The sequence below is a fragment of the Alosa pseudoharengus genome, unplaced genomic scaffold (genome assembly GCF_046254945.1).
Source record: "Alosa pseudoharengus isolate Yale_2024_CS ecotype anadromous, Long Island Sound unplaced genomic scaffold, YU_APseudo_1.1 YU_APseudo_1.1_scf_17, whole genome shotgun sequence".
Lineage (NCBI taxonomy): Eukaryota > Metazoa > Chordata > Actinopteri > Clupeiformes > Clupeidae > Alosa > Alosa pseudoharengus.
In genome coordinates, this window is record NW_027468640.1 from 24507723 (window position 1) to 24526518 (window position 18796).

Here is an 18796-nt window from a genome sequence, read left to right on the forward strand (position 1 = left end):
GAGAGTTATTCAGTAAAACACACACACACTCTTGTCGACTGTAAAGTTTGACTGACATGTAGATAATTACCTTTGCAGGGGGTCGATATGTTTGTGTAACCAATTCCTGCAGCAGTATTTCTAATTGAATTCAGCATTGTTTCATATACTTTGGATGATGGCGCGATGACTTCTGTCGTCCGAGTCTTCCTGGCCCCTGAGCTTCATTATTCCCCCCCTGGTCTAATTAAGGAAGAACTGAAGTTTAATTTAGAAGCTTGCTCTCTGCTGCTGTTAGTTTAAAAAGCCATTGATCATGCCTCTAAAGAGCAGGCTCAGATAAGGGTGCAACTGCCGACCAAAAGGCTGCTGTATTTCCTGGTTAGGATGAGTTCTCCTGCCGAGCCTCCATCTGTCATGGTTCTTTCTTTTTTCATTGGGTTTTTTTCATAGTGACTTTTTCTCTCTGCTGTGTCACCCTCCACGGTCTATTACTGGAATAGGTAGCTCTGATGGTAAAAAGACAGCCGTGTTGACAGGAAATCCTGTAATGACTCTTTACACAAGAGACCTTGTGAGAAGCAGGGAGTGCAAAGTAGAGAGCTGGGGGTCTATCTGGACCCATCCCTGATCACACCGTGTAGTGTGTGGGCTTGGGCTTGATGGTAGGAAATGAGGCAATTTTTTGTTCACTAATGGAAACCATGGTGCCATGTGAAGCTCTCCAGCAGAGCGAGAGATTGGGGCAATACTGTGGCCGACCAACTGGGTCTGGTAGCGATACATTCATACTGTTCAGGGTTGTTTTCTTCTCAGGAACAGCTCTTATGTTTAAGAAACCTTTACTAGCGCCATGTTGGACATTTTGTGGAAAACTTTCTGATGTTCTCTCTACGAAATGAGTGGAAAACTTGTATTCATTCTCTTCTCACATGTAAGTGTGCCTGAAGTCAACCAAACCAAGCAGCCTTGTTTCTAGAATTACTGTCCTTCAGTCCCCCACACCCGGCAGTATGGTTGAGTGTAATGCACTGTAGTTCAGGCCCGGGCGCTGATGGCTTTGGTTAGTCCTTGATGGCCCACCGTGAGCCCACAGGCACTCCTCTGTGTTATATTCTGCTCCTTCTAACTCACTTGGGCTACAGAATATCTTAATTCTGCCCAACTGGGCAACACACACACACACACTATTAGTTTGCTGAGACATGTATTCACTCTCTTGCCCTGTCTCAGGTGTCAAACTACAATAGGTCCGTGGGACAACAATTCCTATTGTTACACTCTGGACACTGTTCTGACCAGGGCACTGGCACTCAAAAGCAAGAAATCTGTTGTGATTTTTTTATGTATCACAGAGATCTCTCTGTGATTTTATATGCCAAAAAATCAATGCAAATCCATAATGTCATACCACCAATGCAAAGTTAGCCTCCACCCCTTTTCCTCATGTTACATAGGGAAGAGAAGGGGGAAAACAAAATAAGATAATTATCCAAATGACGCCCCTGACATTCATCACTCTCTGGCCAACGTCACGCTCGGCCATGCGACTCCACACACTTTAAATATAAACGGCCACAGTCATGTGAAGCAGCCTCGGGGCCCAGCCTGCTGACTAACAACCTCATCAGTAAGGGAGAGATGGGCAAGAGAGTCATTACTGAATGCTGAAATAAGACAGACTGGCCTAGGGAACTGACTGGGGTGGAGATTGGATGGGTGTGTGTGTGTGTGTGTGTGTGGGGGGGGGGTGTGGGCAGGGGGGGTGGGGGGTGGTCTTGCTGTGGGGTGAATGTCATGCGGATGCTCATTATGAACACTGGTGGTTATCTAATCAGAGGGGCAGTCGCAGGCTGCAAATGAACTGCCAGCACCACACACACACACACACATGCTCAGACACACACGCACATACACACACGCTCAGACACACACACACACACACACACACACACACCCACACGCACACGCTCAGACACACACACACACACACACACATGCATACACATACACTCTCACACACACACTCACTCACTCACAGACACACACACACACAAATGTGTGCGTGCGCGGTTAGGGCTTTCCCAGGGCTAGCGTTGGGACTCATCTGGACGCTGTGATGCGGGCTCCGAGACTCGGAGATGGAGAGTGGAGTGTGGTGGACAGCTCCATGCATCAGCCTGGGAGAGAGTAATAGGAACGCCAGCAGACTCCGACTCCTCATCTCTTTTTTTTTCTCATCTGTTTTTTAACCTTCTCTTCCAGAAGGTTCCGTCACATTCCCACACTCACAACGTCCCCCCTAAAATGCTTGTGCACAGCAAAAAATGCATAACCAAGCGTTATTAATCTTATATTATGATCAAAAATAACACTTTACTTGACAGTATCGACATAAGAGTGACATGACACTGGCATGAACATATGACACGGTCATGAGACATGAACCCTAACCCTTTATGACAAAAACCGAATGTCACAGAAGAGTTATGTCATAAACGTTTATGACTTGTTTATGACACGTTCATGACAGTGTCATGTCACTCTTATGTCGATACTGTCAAGTAAAGTGTAACCGTTGTTTTTTGTTTTTATAAAGAGTAAAGGGTAAGATAATTTTGACTTCATTTAATTCTAATAATTTGTCATATATTTGGAGGGCACTTTTGCAGTAGTAACTCCTGTGTGTGAGCGTAACTGAACTGGACTCTGTTTAACGATCCAGTGTTCTCGTCCACTTTCCTCACCTTGGGGTCAGCACTATCCCGTTCTGTCCAGGGAGCATGAATCCACTGGTGTGGAATATCCCATTGACGACTTGATCATAATCGTCTCATACAGCAGAGTGTCCCGGCCCTCTGGTAACCTTATCTGTGTGATTTCCTATTCATGAGCGCTCTACTCCACTGTACAAGCACTGATCTGCTTGTTATGCAGAGAGGGAGAGAGAGGGGCAGATATGCCTAAATGCCCTGCATCCCGAGAGAGAGAGAGAGAGAGAGAGAGAGCTCGAGAAGGGCAAATATGCCTAAATGTCCCGCGTCCCACGAGAGGCTTTTAGGAGAGAAGAGGAGGAGAGGAAGGAAGGGAGGGAGGAAAGGGGGACAGGAGTGTGAGCGAGGGGGTGAGGAAGAGGAGAGAAAAGGAATTTTACCCATCTTCATGTCAGAAGAAGCGTTGCCATGATACAGGTGTCGCTAGGATCTTGTCAAGTGAGCTCTGATTGATGGATGCTGTTATATGTGGGGCCTGTAATATGAATTGCTGTCAGTTACAAAGATAAGATGGGTCTGTTGCTAAAGGTATTATGGGTCTGTTGCTAAAGGTATGGTGGGTCTGTTGCTAAAGGTATGGTGGGTCTGGTAAGTAAGGTTGCGGTTAGTGATTGATTCATTTGATGGTATGCCTGAAACACACCCATGATTAATTAAGAAAGTTAAGAGCAACCCTTTTGAACAATGTGCTTGGCATCCATCTAGATTGCTAAACCAGGGCCTCTGATCTCTGTAGTTCCCTGATCTCTATGGCTGAATGACCTTCGCTACCTGGTGAATTCTGCCTTGTAAATACCAAATCCACACACATCAGGCCATCAGGTGGCTCAGCATACTATCCATCTGCCCAGGCTGATTCAACTGGAGTGAAAAGATCCCACCTTATCCCCCTAGAATGAGAGATTTTTGCAGCAGAATTTAAATAGCTATGGACAGAACCTGATACTGATTACATTTCTTTTGTATGCCTTATATCCTTCCCATGGTCTTCATTTCTCTTTTCCTCACTTCTCTTTCTCTGTCTCTCTCTTTCACACACACTCACACACACACCTAGACACACACACACACACACACACACACACTCTCACACACGCACAAACACACACACACACACACCTAGACACACACATACACACACACACACACACTCCCCTGGCAGTCCTCCCTGTGCTATGAGCGCTCTGCCCTCTGTTGATAAAATGTGATTTGGCCAATAAGGCCTCCAGAACACAGAGTGTAAGTGCTTTGGTGACACCGCTTTGGCCGTGTGCCGGCGCGCCCTCAAGTGAGTCTCATTCATTATTCACCGATCTCGCTGCACAGCGCAGCACGGCGCGGCACGGTCAGCCATCTCCTGACTCCCGCCACCACCGGCGCCACGTCTTTGGCCAGCCTCCGCGTCTGCATGGCGGCCACCGGCACAACGCTGTGTGAGCACCGGATGCTGAATTGGCTGAGAGCAGAAGGTGAGACCGGTGATCCCGTGAGGAGGGACACCAGATCCTGTCTTAGCTAGCCACACAGGGTGATGTTACCTGACATCAGATCATGTGTGACGACATTGTTTATGTGGTAAACTGAAACGCATTTCAGCTCGAGGCTTTTGTGAAGTTGGCTTTTATTTATTTTTAAGTATATTTCGGGGTGTGCTTTTTGCCTTTAGGCGCATAGGACAGTTGAGAGTGACAGGAAGTGAGAGGGAGAGATAAATGGAAGTGGGATTTTGGAAATGACCATCGGTTGGAATTGAACCGCGGCATTTGGACACAAGGTCAGTAGCCTATGCTGCCACTTGTGCTACAGTTTCCCCTTCTTCATTTACTTTTTCTGAAAGTCATGACTCATGAGTCATATTACAGCGAGCGAATGCAGGGTGGCATTGACCATTAGTTTCAGCCACCTTTTTTTGATGCATGGCAACAGTCTGTCTGGAAATGGAAGTCCTGCTGCACACCCTTTAACTGAGGACATGTTGTGACATGACATGACAACTTGGAGAGGCTCTTACTGTAGGTGTTGGTCAGTGGAGTGAGCGCCCACATGTGGTCACTCAAAACGAAAGCTACTGGAGAGCTATGGGAACGTAATAAGTGATGGCTTTTCACCATTTAACCATCCGAATGATTTCTAAACGGGTTTATTACGTTGAAATAGTTGCCAAGTTTCCCTTTAACTGGCAAGTTTTATGACAGCTGAATGAAGCACTCCCCCATTCCTGCCGCAGTGACCTCTCTGTGAGACACAAAAACTATCGGACTGCCGCTGGTGCCACTAGAAAGCCCTTATCACGGTGAACTGCGAACTGTCAACCATACACACATACAGTATAACACACACAAACAATGCATACACCAATATAACACAAGAGGCCCTAAGACACAGTATGGACATGGAAGTTGTAGCATCCATTACTTCAGTATCAATTCTAATAAGTGACATTAACTATAACATTAACTAACTATTAACTAACTACTAACTATTATCTATCTCACTAACAGCAAGTATACAAGTAGGCCTATGCATACTTCCTGCCATTCTGTGCACATACTCCATTAACCCAAACCACAATCACAAACCACCCACTATCATAAAAGTTCCACTGCAGACGACAACTTGATGAGTCTCTGTAACTTTCCCTGCAGTTCCCATATGAATGATTCTTCTCCTCTTCTGGCTCATCAAAACGGAGAGATGGGTGCGTAGGCTGACAGCTTCCCCACTGCTTCCTCTATTCTACCACAAGATAAATCAAAGGAGATGAGATTATAATACATGTATACAATATAACACGTGGTCACTCAAAACGAAAGCTACTGGAGAGCTATGGGAACGTAATAAGTGATGGCTTTGGTGATGAAGGCACAGTCTCACCTCAACCTCTCACTGTCCTGCTCAGCCCAGCAGTCCTTAAAAGAACACGGCAACTTTTTGGAACGTAAGCGTATTTGCCATCTCCCGGAAAGTTATGATAAGAGGTTACATACTCTTCTCTTCTTTGTGTGTGATATAACCCAGTCTGACACTGTTAGCCTACAGTAGCTTAGCATAATTCACTTGAAGTGAACTTAGACCAGTTAGCCAGTTAGGCTTTAATGCACTTCCTTAAACCCCTTGGTCAGTTCATATTATATGTTGAACAATGGGCTTCATCAGTTTGTATCTACTATAATCAATACTGTATCTACTATAATCACAGGAGTGTTATCAGTGCATATCCAGATGGAAGATGGAGTGCCTGTTGCTTTGGAGAGATGCAGTGGTTTTAAATCTGATGTTCTAATGATAAGGTTTTGAGGTGTTTTTCTGTTTGTGTGCGTAGAGAAGCTGATATTAAAAGCTGCTGTGTGCAGTCACACACCTTAGTAGGCTACACCCTGAATGTAACACTCGGTAGTACATAAATAGAATGTAAACAAATGTCTAACAGCATGAGATGCTCTCCAAGATTCCCCACATCTCAGAGGCTTCAGGGGCTCACAGTATTCCGGTTGAACACACTTTCATCTTCATCTCTGCAGTGGGAGTTCGTGGGATGGCATGGAGAAGTTGCTCGCATGTCTAGGGGTTACAGGTAGTTATGTCATCTCATGGGTTGTCAGTATAGATTGATGTCAAAGGGTCTGTACCATTATGCACACTTAGGTAGGCTGTGCTTGGCATCTCACCAGTGATGGTCAGATTTGCTGGACTGGACAGGACTGGAGATTCACCTCTCTGACTGACCTGTCATGTAAACGCAGTGACTCACAACTTCAACAGAAATTCTCACATTCGGAAAATATCTTTTATTTTTTAACAAGTTATGATGTGTGTAGACCTACTGTATTTTTTCAGGGGCACTTTTTCCATTTCGGAGTCTTTATAAAGTATTTTTGTTTGACATCACAGTCTCTGCAGCACCCTGAAATAAAGGGCAAAATCATTTGGGAGTCTAAAAATGGAACCTACCCAATGAAACCTGCCTGTAAGTGTAATACATATGCTAGAGGGCATAATTATAATCTCATCTCCTTTGATTTATCTTGTGGTAAAATAGAGGAAGCAGTGGGGAAGCTGTCAGCCTACGCACCCATCTCTCCGTTTTGATGAGCCAGAAGAGGAGAAGAATCATTCATATGGGAACTGCAGGGAAAGTTACAGAGTCTCATCAAGTTGTTGTCTGCAGTGGAACTTTTATGATAGTGGGCGGTTTGTGATTGTGGTTTGGGTTAATGGAGTATGTGCACAGAATGGCTGAAAGTATGCATAGGCCTACTTGTATACTTGCTGTTAGTGAGATAGATAATAGTTAGTAGTTAGTTAATAGTTAGTTAATGTTATAGTTAATGTCACTTATTAGAATTGATACTGAAGTAATGGATGCTACAACTTCCATGTCCATACTGTGTCTTAGGGCCTCTTGTGTTATATTGGTGTATGCATTGTTTGTGTGTGTTATACTGTATGTGTGTATGGTTGACAGTTCGCAGTTCACCGTGATAAGGGCTTTCTAGTGGCACCAGCGGCAGTCCGATAGTTTTTGTGTCTCACAGAGGTGTCACTGCGGCAGGAATGGGGGAGTGCTTCATTCAGCTGTCATAAAACTTGCCAGTTAATGTCACCTTTAGCCATGACAAAGTGAAAGGGAGGTTGTTAGCTCTCTAAGCGTGTAGGGCTGGGTGGGAGCCTGTGAGGCTTCTCCACCGTGACCTCACAAGGCCCAGTCACAGGTCAGCAGCCTCAAGAGAGGAGGACAAGGACTGGCTACCTCAGCCTCCTGCTTATTGGTCAAGGGCTCATCAAAAAAGGATCACAGGGTCAAACACAAAGGAGATGCTCTCAAGAGATAGCCAATTAGAAGTGCAGTTACACTTGAAGCACTTTCAGATATCTCTGTTGGTCATGTTGATGCAATATTGGTAGAACAGCTTTATTTGTCAAGGAGTGATATAAAAATATATTTTTATCTGCACGTTAATGTCAATTGCATTCGGGGAAGAGCTATGTCTGTGTTGACTGCATGCGTATGAGAAAACGACTGAGTAAATACAAGTGCTCGCACTGTATGTTTATTTTTAATAAGCTGCAGGCACTTCTGCAAACCTCCTTGAGCTGATGCGTGGGAGGAGTGTCAACTTGCTTTATGCACGGGCATGTGTTGGGACGGCCTCTGCTGCTCCCCCGCCTCTCCTCTCTGTGTGATGCTCTGATTGGAAATGTGCTGGAGGCTTGGCCCTTATTTTGCAGCATCTACTGTATTTCTCTCTGTGCACTAACACTAACACTAACTCTCTCTTGGCTCTTTATGCAGTGCAAAAACTGAATTCTAACCAAGTGTTATTGATCTTATCTTAATATTAAAAAATCTATTTGGTATTGTTTTTAGTACGAAAATACTTACCTAGCGCCCTCTCAAAAGATCATTTTGACTTAATTTAAGAAGACTTTAACTTATTTTAAGGAGTCTTATCAAGACAAGTTTGCTCAACGCACTGGCAGACAAATTTGCTTGTTTTTAAGACAAATTTGCTTAACGCACTGGCAGACAAATTTGCTTGTTTTCAAGATGAGATGTCTTAAAATAAGTCAATTTTTTTTTTAATTAAGTCAAATGATTTCATAAGAAAGCGCTCGGTAAGTCTCTTTATACTGAAAACAATACCAACTAGTTTTTTTTATCTTGATATAAGATTAATAACACTTGGTTAGATTTTGTTAGATAAGCAGTTTTTGCAGTGTGGTGACCATATTAAAGCAGACACGCAGCATGTCAACAAGGTGCCACTGATCGTGCAGATATCAGCTATGTGATTGTAGCCTGTTTACAATGGACTTGCATCACAGTTTCTGTGTGCATGTGGGAGTGTTTCTGTCTATCTGTTAGACTCTGTGCGTAAATATTTCCGTAGATTTGCATAGAGTATGTATATGTGTAGTCATGGGAACATTATGTTAAGAGAGTGGCTAGCGGGTGTAGACAGAGAGGATGTGATGGCGTGGATCCTGTTCCAGCTGTGACAGATGTGGCACGTGCCGCTTATGTTCTCAGTGCCTTTCATGGAGACGGTGTAGGAGTGTGTTAATTACATAATCTCCTGACCGCTTCAGGTCACTCTGCGATCGTGCTTCGTCATGCCGGGCGCGGGCTGTTGGTTTATTTAGAAGCTTGTTGGCTTCTCTGGTCTCAAAATAGCCTGAGAAGACTTGACTAGTTGTAAACAGAATTTACTGTAACAATGTTTTCACTGACGCTCAGAATCACAGGGGAAGATGTACGTAAGTGGCTAAAGGAGGGGGCGGGTGTGTTTTGGTATATTCTTGACCCCAGTTATTGCCATCACAATATTTTTTTTTCTATTATTTCCAATGGGAGAAGTAGCATTTCTGAGAAGTAGCATTTCTGTTTTTTTCCCAAACTCAGTGTTTATATGAAAAGGGGAAACGGCTTATGTTTGAACCTGTCCCAGTGACTGAGTGTTGTGTTTATGCCCCAGTGTTTTCTGTGACTGACCTGAGCGAAGCCTTTCATTTTAACCAGACTGCTGCTGCAGACTCCCTGCACATTCTGGTTTGCTCTAAAGCAGCATTATGAACTCTCAGTCTGCACATACTGTACCCATATAGTTGCAATTAGTGATGGCTGACCTTGATGATTTTAAAACCTTTGGCTTGTGAATTGGCTTAAACATGAGCAGGTTGTGCTGAATGGCATTCATGTAAACAGGCCATGGTGTGAGAAGGTGTCACACTGAACTGAAAGCTAGCAGGCAAAATATGAAATATTGATTATTTCTCTGAGGTAGAAGCAGTTGTCCTACATACTTGTGGTGGTCTGAAGGCATTTCTTTTTACCTGATCTTTTGACACAGTTTGTTGTAAAGCCATGCACACATATTGTTCATTTGTGTCCACCAGTTATCGGTTCATTCATCATTTTAAAAGTAGTATAATCAAATAGAATACAATTAGCAAATTGCTTGCTATTTTTTTTTGTATTCTGATCTGCAGGTAGCACATCTAAATGACCTCTGTGGAAAGCAGTGATACCCGTTCTCTAAAACTGTGCTTATCTGTAAGTTTCAGCTCACATGATCTCACATTACTAGAGCTGCTTCAGTTAGTGCTGCCTGCATCTCGCCTCATGCGTCTCCTGGTGCGGGTCCAGCATGGGGCAGTGCCAGAGTCCGTGCCATGAGCCAGATGCCCGGCGCTTGTTAAGTCCCCAGGAGGCCTAATGATGGTGATGGCGTTAGCAAAAATGAATGTTGTGTCCTTAGTCACTCCTTGGCACAGCCACTTGACTCAGGATGCTGTGGGTGTCGTAGTCTCTATATGCCTCACTTTGTGTGTCGCTCGGACCTGCTGGCTGTCACTCCTGTCAACTGACCGGAGAACAGGATACTCGTCTTGCTAACAGCAGCACAGTTTGGGGAGAATGTGCTTGCTTGCTCAGAAACAACTCAAAGAAAAAGTCTTAGGAAGAACTGGCGGGTTTCCCGGAAAATGCAGGAAGTGAGTGTATCCTGATGGACTGGACTAATGAATTTCTCAGGGCTCAGGGCAAGTGTGTTGCAGCTTCTGCCGCAGTTTGATTTGTAGGCTACTTTGGGCCTCTTTGAGATGCACATCACCTAGAAGCTTACAGAAACATCCTCTTCTCACATAATCACTTGTGCATTGTATTAAAGAAAAGAAAGAAGTGCTTTTTTTTTTTTTTTTGCAGGAACCCTGTTCAAATTCACATCCATTCTGTATGCTGTCTATGACACTGACTGTCTTTCTCTTCTCCTCTCTGCTCTTGTCTTCTTCAGGGGATTAACATTGTGGAGCCGAGTAATGCGGAACCCCCTCCTCCTCCACCGCCGCCTCCGCCCCCTAAGCCCAGCATGTACCAGCTGGACATCACCCTGAGAAAGGGCAACAACCTGGCCATCAGGGACCGAGGAGGTGAGGGCTGAATTCTTTACTGGACTGAATTCTTTACTCTACCTTTTGGTTATGCACAGCCTCTCTCTCTCTCTCTCTCTCTTTTATTTCCTCTCTCTTTCGTTCTCTCTCTCTCCCTCCCTACTCTCTGTTTCTTTCTTTCTCTCTCTTACTCCTCCTTCTCCCTCTGTATGAAGAAGGGCAACAATCTGTCCATCAGGGGCCGAGGAGGTGAGAGTTAACTAGACTGAATTCTTCTCTCTCTCTTATTGTCTCTCTCTCTCTACCTTTACTCTATTTCTCTCTCTCTTAACTGTCTCTTTCTTTCACTCTGTCTGTCTGTCTGTCTCTCTCTCTCTCTCTCTCTTTCCTGCTCTCTCTGTGTATGTATGTACCGGTATACATGCATACCTGGTTATGAATCAGTTGATCTATCTAACTGCTGATCTATCTCTCATCTCTGGTGCCTTTTATTATTGTCCTATCTCTCTGCTAATTTCTTTACTGAGGAGTCTGTTAGGCTGGCTGCTGAAAGTGGAGAGGCAGCCTAACGCCGCTGTCACAACAACCCCTGAACCCCAGCCTCTGCTCGTGAGCAGATGAGCATGCTGAGGTTGTTTCTGGAGAATTCCCGCTGTTTGACACGCGCTGACAAGCGTTTCTGTCACATATTTTTTTTTTTTTCATGCCTTTATTCTGCAGAGAAGCAAATCTGCTCTTTTGTCAGTATACTTTTTCCCTCACATCAGTCTGTCTCATGGTAGTTGACTACATTGTAGTATCCAGTTGGATAGACACAGAAAACGAGATGTGTGCCACACACACACACACACACACACACACACACCCACATGCACTCAAACACACGTGTGTGGGATACGTGTGACAGACAGGAGCCTGAGTCATCCTTTGTAAGGGGGGTTGACGTTTTGATGACGGTGTGTGTGGCAAAGTTTTGATGCCTTGGGCTCGTCCTGACTGTGTGGACACTAATGGTCTCATTAGGAGCCTGGGCGAGCCCAGGAAGACTCCACAAACACACACACACACACGCACACACACCCACATACAGTACACACACACACACACACACACACACACACACACACACCCGGGGAGGCTGACTCAAGGGCCTTTGGGGAGTTCTGGGTGATGGTAATGAGCTGAGAGATGAGCAGAGTGGCTACGTTAGCCAGAGCGCTCATACACACCCACACACACACACACACAAACACACACACCACTCAGTGATTAGGTGGGCGAAAGCGTTAGCGCTAAGCTTCATTCCCATGGATGGCAATAGCATGATTGAAAAGTGAATGCATAAAATGACGCAGGCTGCACTTGGAACTGCATTTCATGGCTATTACTTGATGACATAAATGCCAATATCTTGGTTGAACCACTTGAAATTCTTCAGATCAAATGCCTTTTGTAAAGGCAGGTTACATAACTGGCTTAAAAAATGTCTTACTGATTTTTTTTTTTTTTTTTGCCAGCCAGCATCAGTAACGGCAGTTCAGAACTGACTCCCACACGCACCATTTCAACACAGGACCTGCCCCCCTGTGGCGGAGCACTCCTAGACGTTAAGTCGCATTACGGCAGACTCCCGGTGCATTAGCCGCGGATATTTAACACACGAACAGAGCTGTCGAACCTGCCCAGCTCTCACAGCCGCCGCGGAGTGGACTGACAGGGCTCAGGGGCTCGTCTTGGGCACGCGCCGGTGTCGGTGTTGGTGTTCGTGTCCCCTCCGTGTGTGTGCTGGCAGGGTGGCAGAGTGCCAGCGCCTCCTGCCAACCTCGCGCGGCGGTTTGAAGAGTGGCCCTGAAAAGTCCGTAAATTCTCCCACATCTCCAATCTCGCTCGGCTCGGCTCTTTGTCACTCTCGACGTCCATTTTGTGTCTGCCCCGGCGAAAGTAGCTCCCGCTCCGTCAGAGGTGCCTCGGAGCGGTGATGCTTTGTGTTTCGAGGTCTGTAATATATGAAGGATTAGCCTGCCAGTTATACATCCCTCTCCTCAGTCACATCTATTCTCTGGATGGTGAGCACAATAGGCTGCAGCTTTCTAGCTTCAAATGGGGGCTGCAGTTTTTCAAGCTTGAAATCTCTTGATTAGCTCTGGAATGCTATTTTAGGAGTCGCAGTGTGTGGTGTTAGACAGTGCTCTACCCAGTGAGCCGCGATAACAACTCTTCCTGCTGTGTGTGTGTGTGTGTGTAGTGTTTGCTCCCAAGAAATGAGTGATACCCACCTCAGTGTCAAACCCCTTTGAGATGGACCGTATGGTTTCATGTGGCATGGAAAGATCTTTGGTTGATATGCAGCTTATGCAATCACATGAGTTCCACATGAGTTCTCAGCAAAACTTCAAACCAGAAATAAAGAATGTACATTTCTGGTCTGTCAGGCAGGTAGACTGCATACGGGACTAGATGGGTGTCTGTTTCACGTATCAAAGACATCCCTTGACTTGTGCAGTCTTATCACTGCGACCATTGTCAGTGTGGTCACTGATGGTCATTGTCACATGTGGTCATTGATGCACTGAGCGTAGAGGATCGTGGGAGGTTAAGACCCCTCATCCTCTCTCTCTCTTTCTTCCTCACCACACTGTCACCCTGATCTCAAAGGCCCCGGTGACAGCAGCCACCGGTGTCTGACAGGAGGCCATTGAGTCCTCTGAGCTGCTTACCTGCAGCGTTTCCAATGGATTGAACAGCCAGTGACCTGTGATGCCTGTCGGAGTGAGCCATGGCCATTCAAAGCAGAGGACAAGAGCTCCAGAACTCCAAGTGGTAGATAATGCTATTATGCAATGTATTGTATTGTATTGTACAGGGTGTAGTACAGTATGAGTGGAAATTGTCCCTGTTGTTCCCTTGGTGATGAAAGGTTCCAACAATGCAGAGGTGAGGTCATGGCTTCAATTTCAGCGGACAGTGTGAGTGTGCACACAGTTGAGCTGCGAGGCCATTAGCATTAAAGAGCTTAATGATTGAATGTAATTGATGCAAATGTAGTCATTAGAGTGGTATGTAAGTCAGATCAGGGCAAGTGGCCTTAATTGAATTTTATTGTTTTTTTATTTTTTTATTTTAGTGTATCCATGTTTGACCGAGTAGCATCTTTGTGTAGTGTTATGCACTACACCAAGCAAGAACAAGATGGGGAGATGTCCAGACTGTGTGTTTAATGTAGGTCATCTTATGCTAAATCAAGGTGTTTAACTGGAGCATTAGTCCTCACCTGGCCTGTCATTACTGGGCTATGGATGTAGCCTGGCAGCACTTTCAGTCATCTGAAGTAGGACAGGAGAGAGCTGAGAGAGGCCAACCTACTCTCCTGAAACGACATGAGAAGTCTTATCATTGGTCTGAATTGCCATTGACGGTGAGTGCAATGAGCTCATAACAAACCTTATTGTCCAGTGAGACATCCACATATTCATTTCCACATTCATTTGCAATTAGAGGACAGAGGCAATTGGTGCTTTATATGAAATCAAATGACATGGACTTGTGTATGCTGTACAGTATCAGGACACAGAGTTGATTCACTAAGGAATTCTTGCCATTTTGAAATGGTAACTTGTGCATTGCTGTTGGCTTGCTCGAGGGCATTTTATGAAATTGATGCATAATTATGTGGGCTTTGACAGATGTGACATTTGTTTTGTGTTGAAGGTGTTTTTTATTAAAACCAAACTATTGGCAAATATTTGAAGTTCTGTACCTACTGCTGAAGAAGATTGCCAGCAACATACTGTTTTATTTATAATATATATATACAGTATATATATATATATATATATATATATATATATATATATATATATATATATATAATATATATTGTGTTTTTTCTGTTTCAATAAGACCAGTGAAAAATGCATACTGTGTTCTTGTACTACTGTCCACTGTATGACTCTCTCTGTGTGTGTGTGTGTGTGTGTGTGTGTGTGTGTGTGTGTGTGTGTGTGTGTGTGTGTGTGTGTGTGTGTGTGTGTGTGTGTGTGTGTGTGTGTGTGTGTGTGTGTGTGTGCGCACTGTCAGATTGTATCAGAGAAGGAAGGGAGAAACCAAGGGAAAGCAAGTGATGTCACAAACATCAGATCTCACTCAGAGACCCAGCGTGATACCAGCCAAAAAGCACCAAGGGCATTTCATTTCTTACAACGCCTACAGTACAGGTGACTCTACAGACAGAATCAGATTAGTAAGGACATCAGTTATGTCCTGAGTTATGAGTATGTTATGAGTAACCTACAGTAGTGCTGCACTATACATATCCCCATCTAGTGCCGATGATAGCACTGTCCATAAGATATGGGAAGGTCTATTCTTGCATCGCCATAACATACAGAAGTCTGTAATTGAAGTCGTATCCCTATCTCATATTTTTGACACTATTATGACTTACGACTGCCTCAATACCCACTGTGGAGACTTGATATGGTGAACAGTCTGCTCTGCCTTTGAGCCTATGGGATATACACTTTAACCTTCACTTTGGCTGGTAAGGTCACATCAATGGACACTCACAAGAAGTGCTTTAAAGCACTGCTGAACAAGGATCAGTGTTCTCTTTGAACTTACAAGGATAAAAGTGAGACTGTGATGGGTTTTGTCTGATTTGAGAGCTGTTCTGCAGAGCTGTGTCATTGTTGCAGCCCTTTGAATACCCTCTTTGAAAGCCCTCTGACCCACTGTTATAGACTTGTGTGTGTGCATGTGTGTGTGTGTCTGTGTGTGTGTGTGTGTGTGTGTGTGAGCGAGAGAGAGAGACAGAGAGAGAGAGAGAGGGAGGGAGGGAGGGAGGGAAAGAGAGAGGGAGGGAGGAGGTTAGGATGAGATCCTGAGCTAGCATAATGCACACTGATGATAAGAACTCATAGACTCCCTCTGTCAGCACAGTCTAATGAAAAACTGACATTGTGTGAATTACGTGTATGCTAGAGACTGCGTGTATGTGTGTGTGTGTGTGTGTGTGTCAGACAGAAGCCTGCTGACACTTGACTATGAACCAGATATCACCTCACACTCTCTTTCTTTGCATACACCAACACACACACACACACACACACACACACACACACACACACACACACACACACACACACACACACACAAACATTTACACACACTATGAGGCAGGCAGCCCTCTTGTCCTTACTGTACCTCAACAACACACTCACCGGCCCAGAAAAAAATACAGTAAACATGGGCCTCAGACTTCATGCAGAGGCCCGGAAGCAAGCATGAATTTAAATGGCTGTTTGCTTCCTGATACTGAATTTATTTAAAGCAACACCAAAGAGTTTTTTGTACCTTAAAATAATGTTTCCAAAATCGTTTCAGTGGTTCATCAACTTGTAAAAGGGGGAACGGCACTTTCTGCATTAGCTTCGCGGCCCTCTATCGGCTATAACCGCACTATGTAAGTTTGCCAGATCGGGTAGCGGATCTGTAGTTCGATGGAATGAGACATGAGAAACTACAAATTTGACTTGCATCTGATGTCGCAATACATCGTAGGCTACTTTCATAAAATCATGCAACATATTCTACCTTGTCTGTGGACATTGTTATTTGAAAGCCGCGCTGGATAAACAAATAGGCTAGTGCAGAGGAAAAGTTCTTTGGTGTTGCTTTAATGGTACTTATTTTATGGTAATATTGATATCTATCTTCAATTACTATTGAAACTTATCTAAGATTCTTTTAGTGCCATATGCTAGTGGTCATTATTGTGTCATAAAAGTGGCCACTGAGTGTGTGCTCTCTCTTTATTGGCCTTAAATGTCATGTTATGCTGTGATTGTGTGCTGTTTTTATACGGTAAATAAATATTTGTACTTAGCCAGAAGCTCTTTAGGCTGGCCGGGAGCCATTTCTTTCAATATTTAATGACCTGAAGTAAAATGCTTGGGGAAATGACTCCACAAGACCAGAGACAGGACATGATTGCCGCTTTGTGACTCTCCCTTGATTTTTATTATCTTGTGAAGGCGGCTGAATGACGGTCTAATTATACTTCTAATTTTATTGTGAAATAAACTTATGGAAGGTCATGTTGTAATGCTTTTTGGGCACTTATCGGGCATCTATTTCGGGCAGAACTGCGCGTGCACAAGGCATCATGACACCGACTTTGCTCCAGCAACGAGGTCACATCACATGATTAGCACAATGTATTCACAACACACCACATGATTGGCACAGTGTATTCACATGTTTTGCTGCGGAAGGGGCAGGATATGTGTGGACAACTGCCATATTTGGTGTTACAAACTAACCCCATGCATTTCTATGGAGGATTGTTTGAGTGCTGTGTCTCTGCTCTTCCAGTCTTGGGTTACTGGTAGTGTGACGTTTCTTGTTGAAGTGGTGGAGCGGAAGTGGGGTCTTTCCACAGAGTATAGAAATAGAATTTCAGACACGTATGCATATATTCACACTAATTCAACCCACACATTTCACACACACATACAGACACACACACACACACACACACACTCACACACACACACACACACACACACTTTACACTCTCATGAGCAGCCTGGTCATGCTCACTGCCCTGCATGAGTGGAGAGGGATTGTGTCTCTGTATGTTTGTATGTGTTTTATGTGTGTTTGTGTTTGTGTGTGTCTGTGTCTGTCTGTGTGCGTATGCGCGCGCGCGTGTGTGTGTGTGTGCGTCTGTGTGTGTGTGTGTGTGTGCGTGTGTGTGTGTGTACGTGTGTGTGTGTGTGTGTGTGTGTGTGTGGTGCAGTCATTAATCCAGGCCTCTGGAGTGCGATGCAGGGGTAGTGGCCGTGGAGGAGATGTGCTCGGCGGCTGATCCCGTTGACAGGATCCGTTGCGATGTGTAAGGAGAGAGGAGTCCGGTAAGGCTATAGCTCTCTCCCTCTTAAATAAGGCCGGCGTGACAGCCAATGTGATGCCTGGCTGAATTCTGTCCAGTATATCACGGGGGGGGGGGGGGAATATACGAGGGCTCCCCTTGTTTTTCCCGCGTGTAATCCCCTTGCGTCGTGACTCAAACTTTCTTCGTCTTTACTGGACACGAAAGCTCCTGCCCACTGGCTCTCTCAGACAACAACCCTGTGCTAAGTCACAATTTTCTCATAAAGCGTTGACATGGAGTCGCCGGCCTTGACTGCAGTGAATTTTCCCGCTTTGTGATTGAGGTTGTGTGCAAGTCCTCAGGCTTAACCATAAAACAAGTCAAATGCCTTTTAGTGACGACGGTTAGTTTCACAAGTGGAGATATGAACGTACACTCTGTGAAGGGATTCTGATGTTGGTAAAGCAGAAGTGTTGAAGGAAATGATCAATAAAGGACACAAGCACCCAGTTGCCCAGACCTGATTCTACTGGTCTGTCTATGGTGATGAGTCATATCCCACTGAAAACATGAGGTGCTTGTTGGATGCCTGAAGTGGTGTAGGATGTCCACCTAGTGGCTATCACATGCTTGCATGCATGAGAATGTTAAAATTTTTGCTATGGATGTAACCACAGGCAAACGATTTGTTGGAGGTCTGTCTCTGGACAAATACTCTAGTTTAGTTCTATTTTTGTTGAAGTAGTATACATTTTCATTGCATTTCATTCTTAAATTGTTGCCAAATACACAGCAAATATTTAAATTATTGTTTGAAATACATTTAGTAAGTGAACTTTCGGGTTTATTTGGCGTCATTACCTCCACATGAAGGTTAAGAGTGCTTCCTTCATGCTTTGTGTGCGTGTGTGTGTGTGTGTGTGTGTGTGTGTGTGTGTGTGTGTGTGTTCTGGGCCTTGCCCTCTGCAGATGACATCATCCGTCACCAGAATGCAAATGGCTCACCTTGTAATTGGAAGCCGAGTGGAAAGCTGATCTGTTTCAAGATGAAAACAGTTTTGTGCAGTTCATTAGCTTTGGCCTCGGCCTTTGGCCATAAAGCTCTTCACGACTAGCATAATTGCACAATAATTCCCCTGTATCCACAATTCAGAAGTACCGATCATGTATGACAAGATAGGACAGTTTATCTGGTTATCTGGTCCGATTCTCTCATGGCTGTTTTGATAAGGTTTGACCTTATACATGATGCAATGACCCCTCATTAGGACATATGTTT

At 44.6% G+C, this 18796-nt stretch overlaps 1 protein-coding gene across 6 annotated transcripts in view; it reads left to right on the forward strand.

Moving 5' to 3' along the window:
- LOC143127500 (multiple C2 and transmembrane domain-containing protein 1-like) overlaps positions 1-18796 on the forward strand; it is a 164728-nt gene that overhangs the window by 50383 nt on the left and 95549 nt on the right. For all 6 annotated transcript variants that reach the window (XM_076289044.1, XM_076289047.1, XM_076289046.1 and 3 more), the window contains exon 2: positions 10547-10682. In XM_076289044.1, the coding sequence (XP_076145159.1) occupies positions 10547-10682 (136 nt within the window). The remainder of the gene's footprint in view (positions 1-10546; positions 10683-18796) is intronic.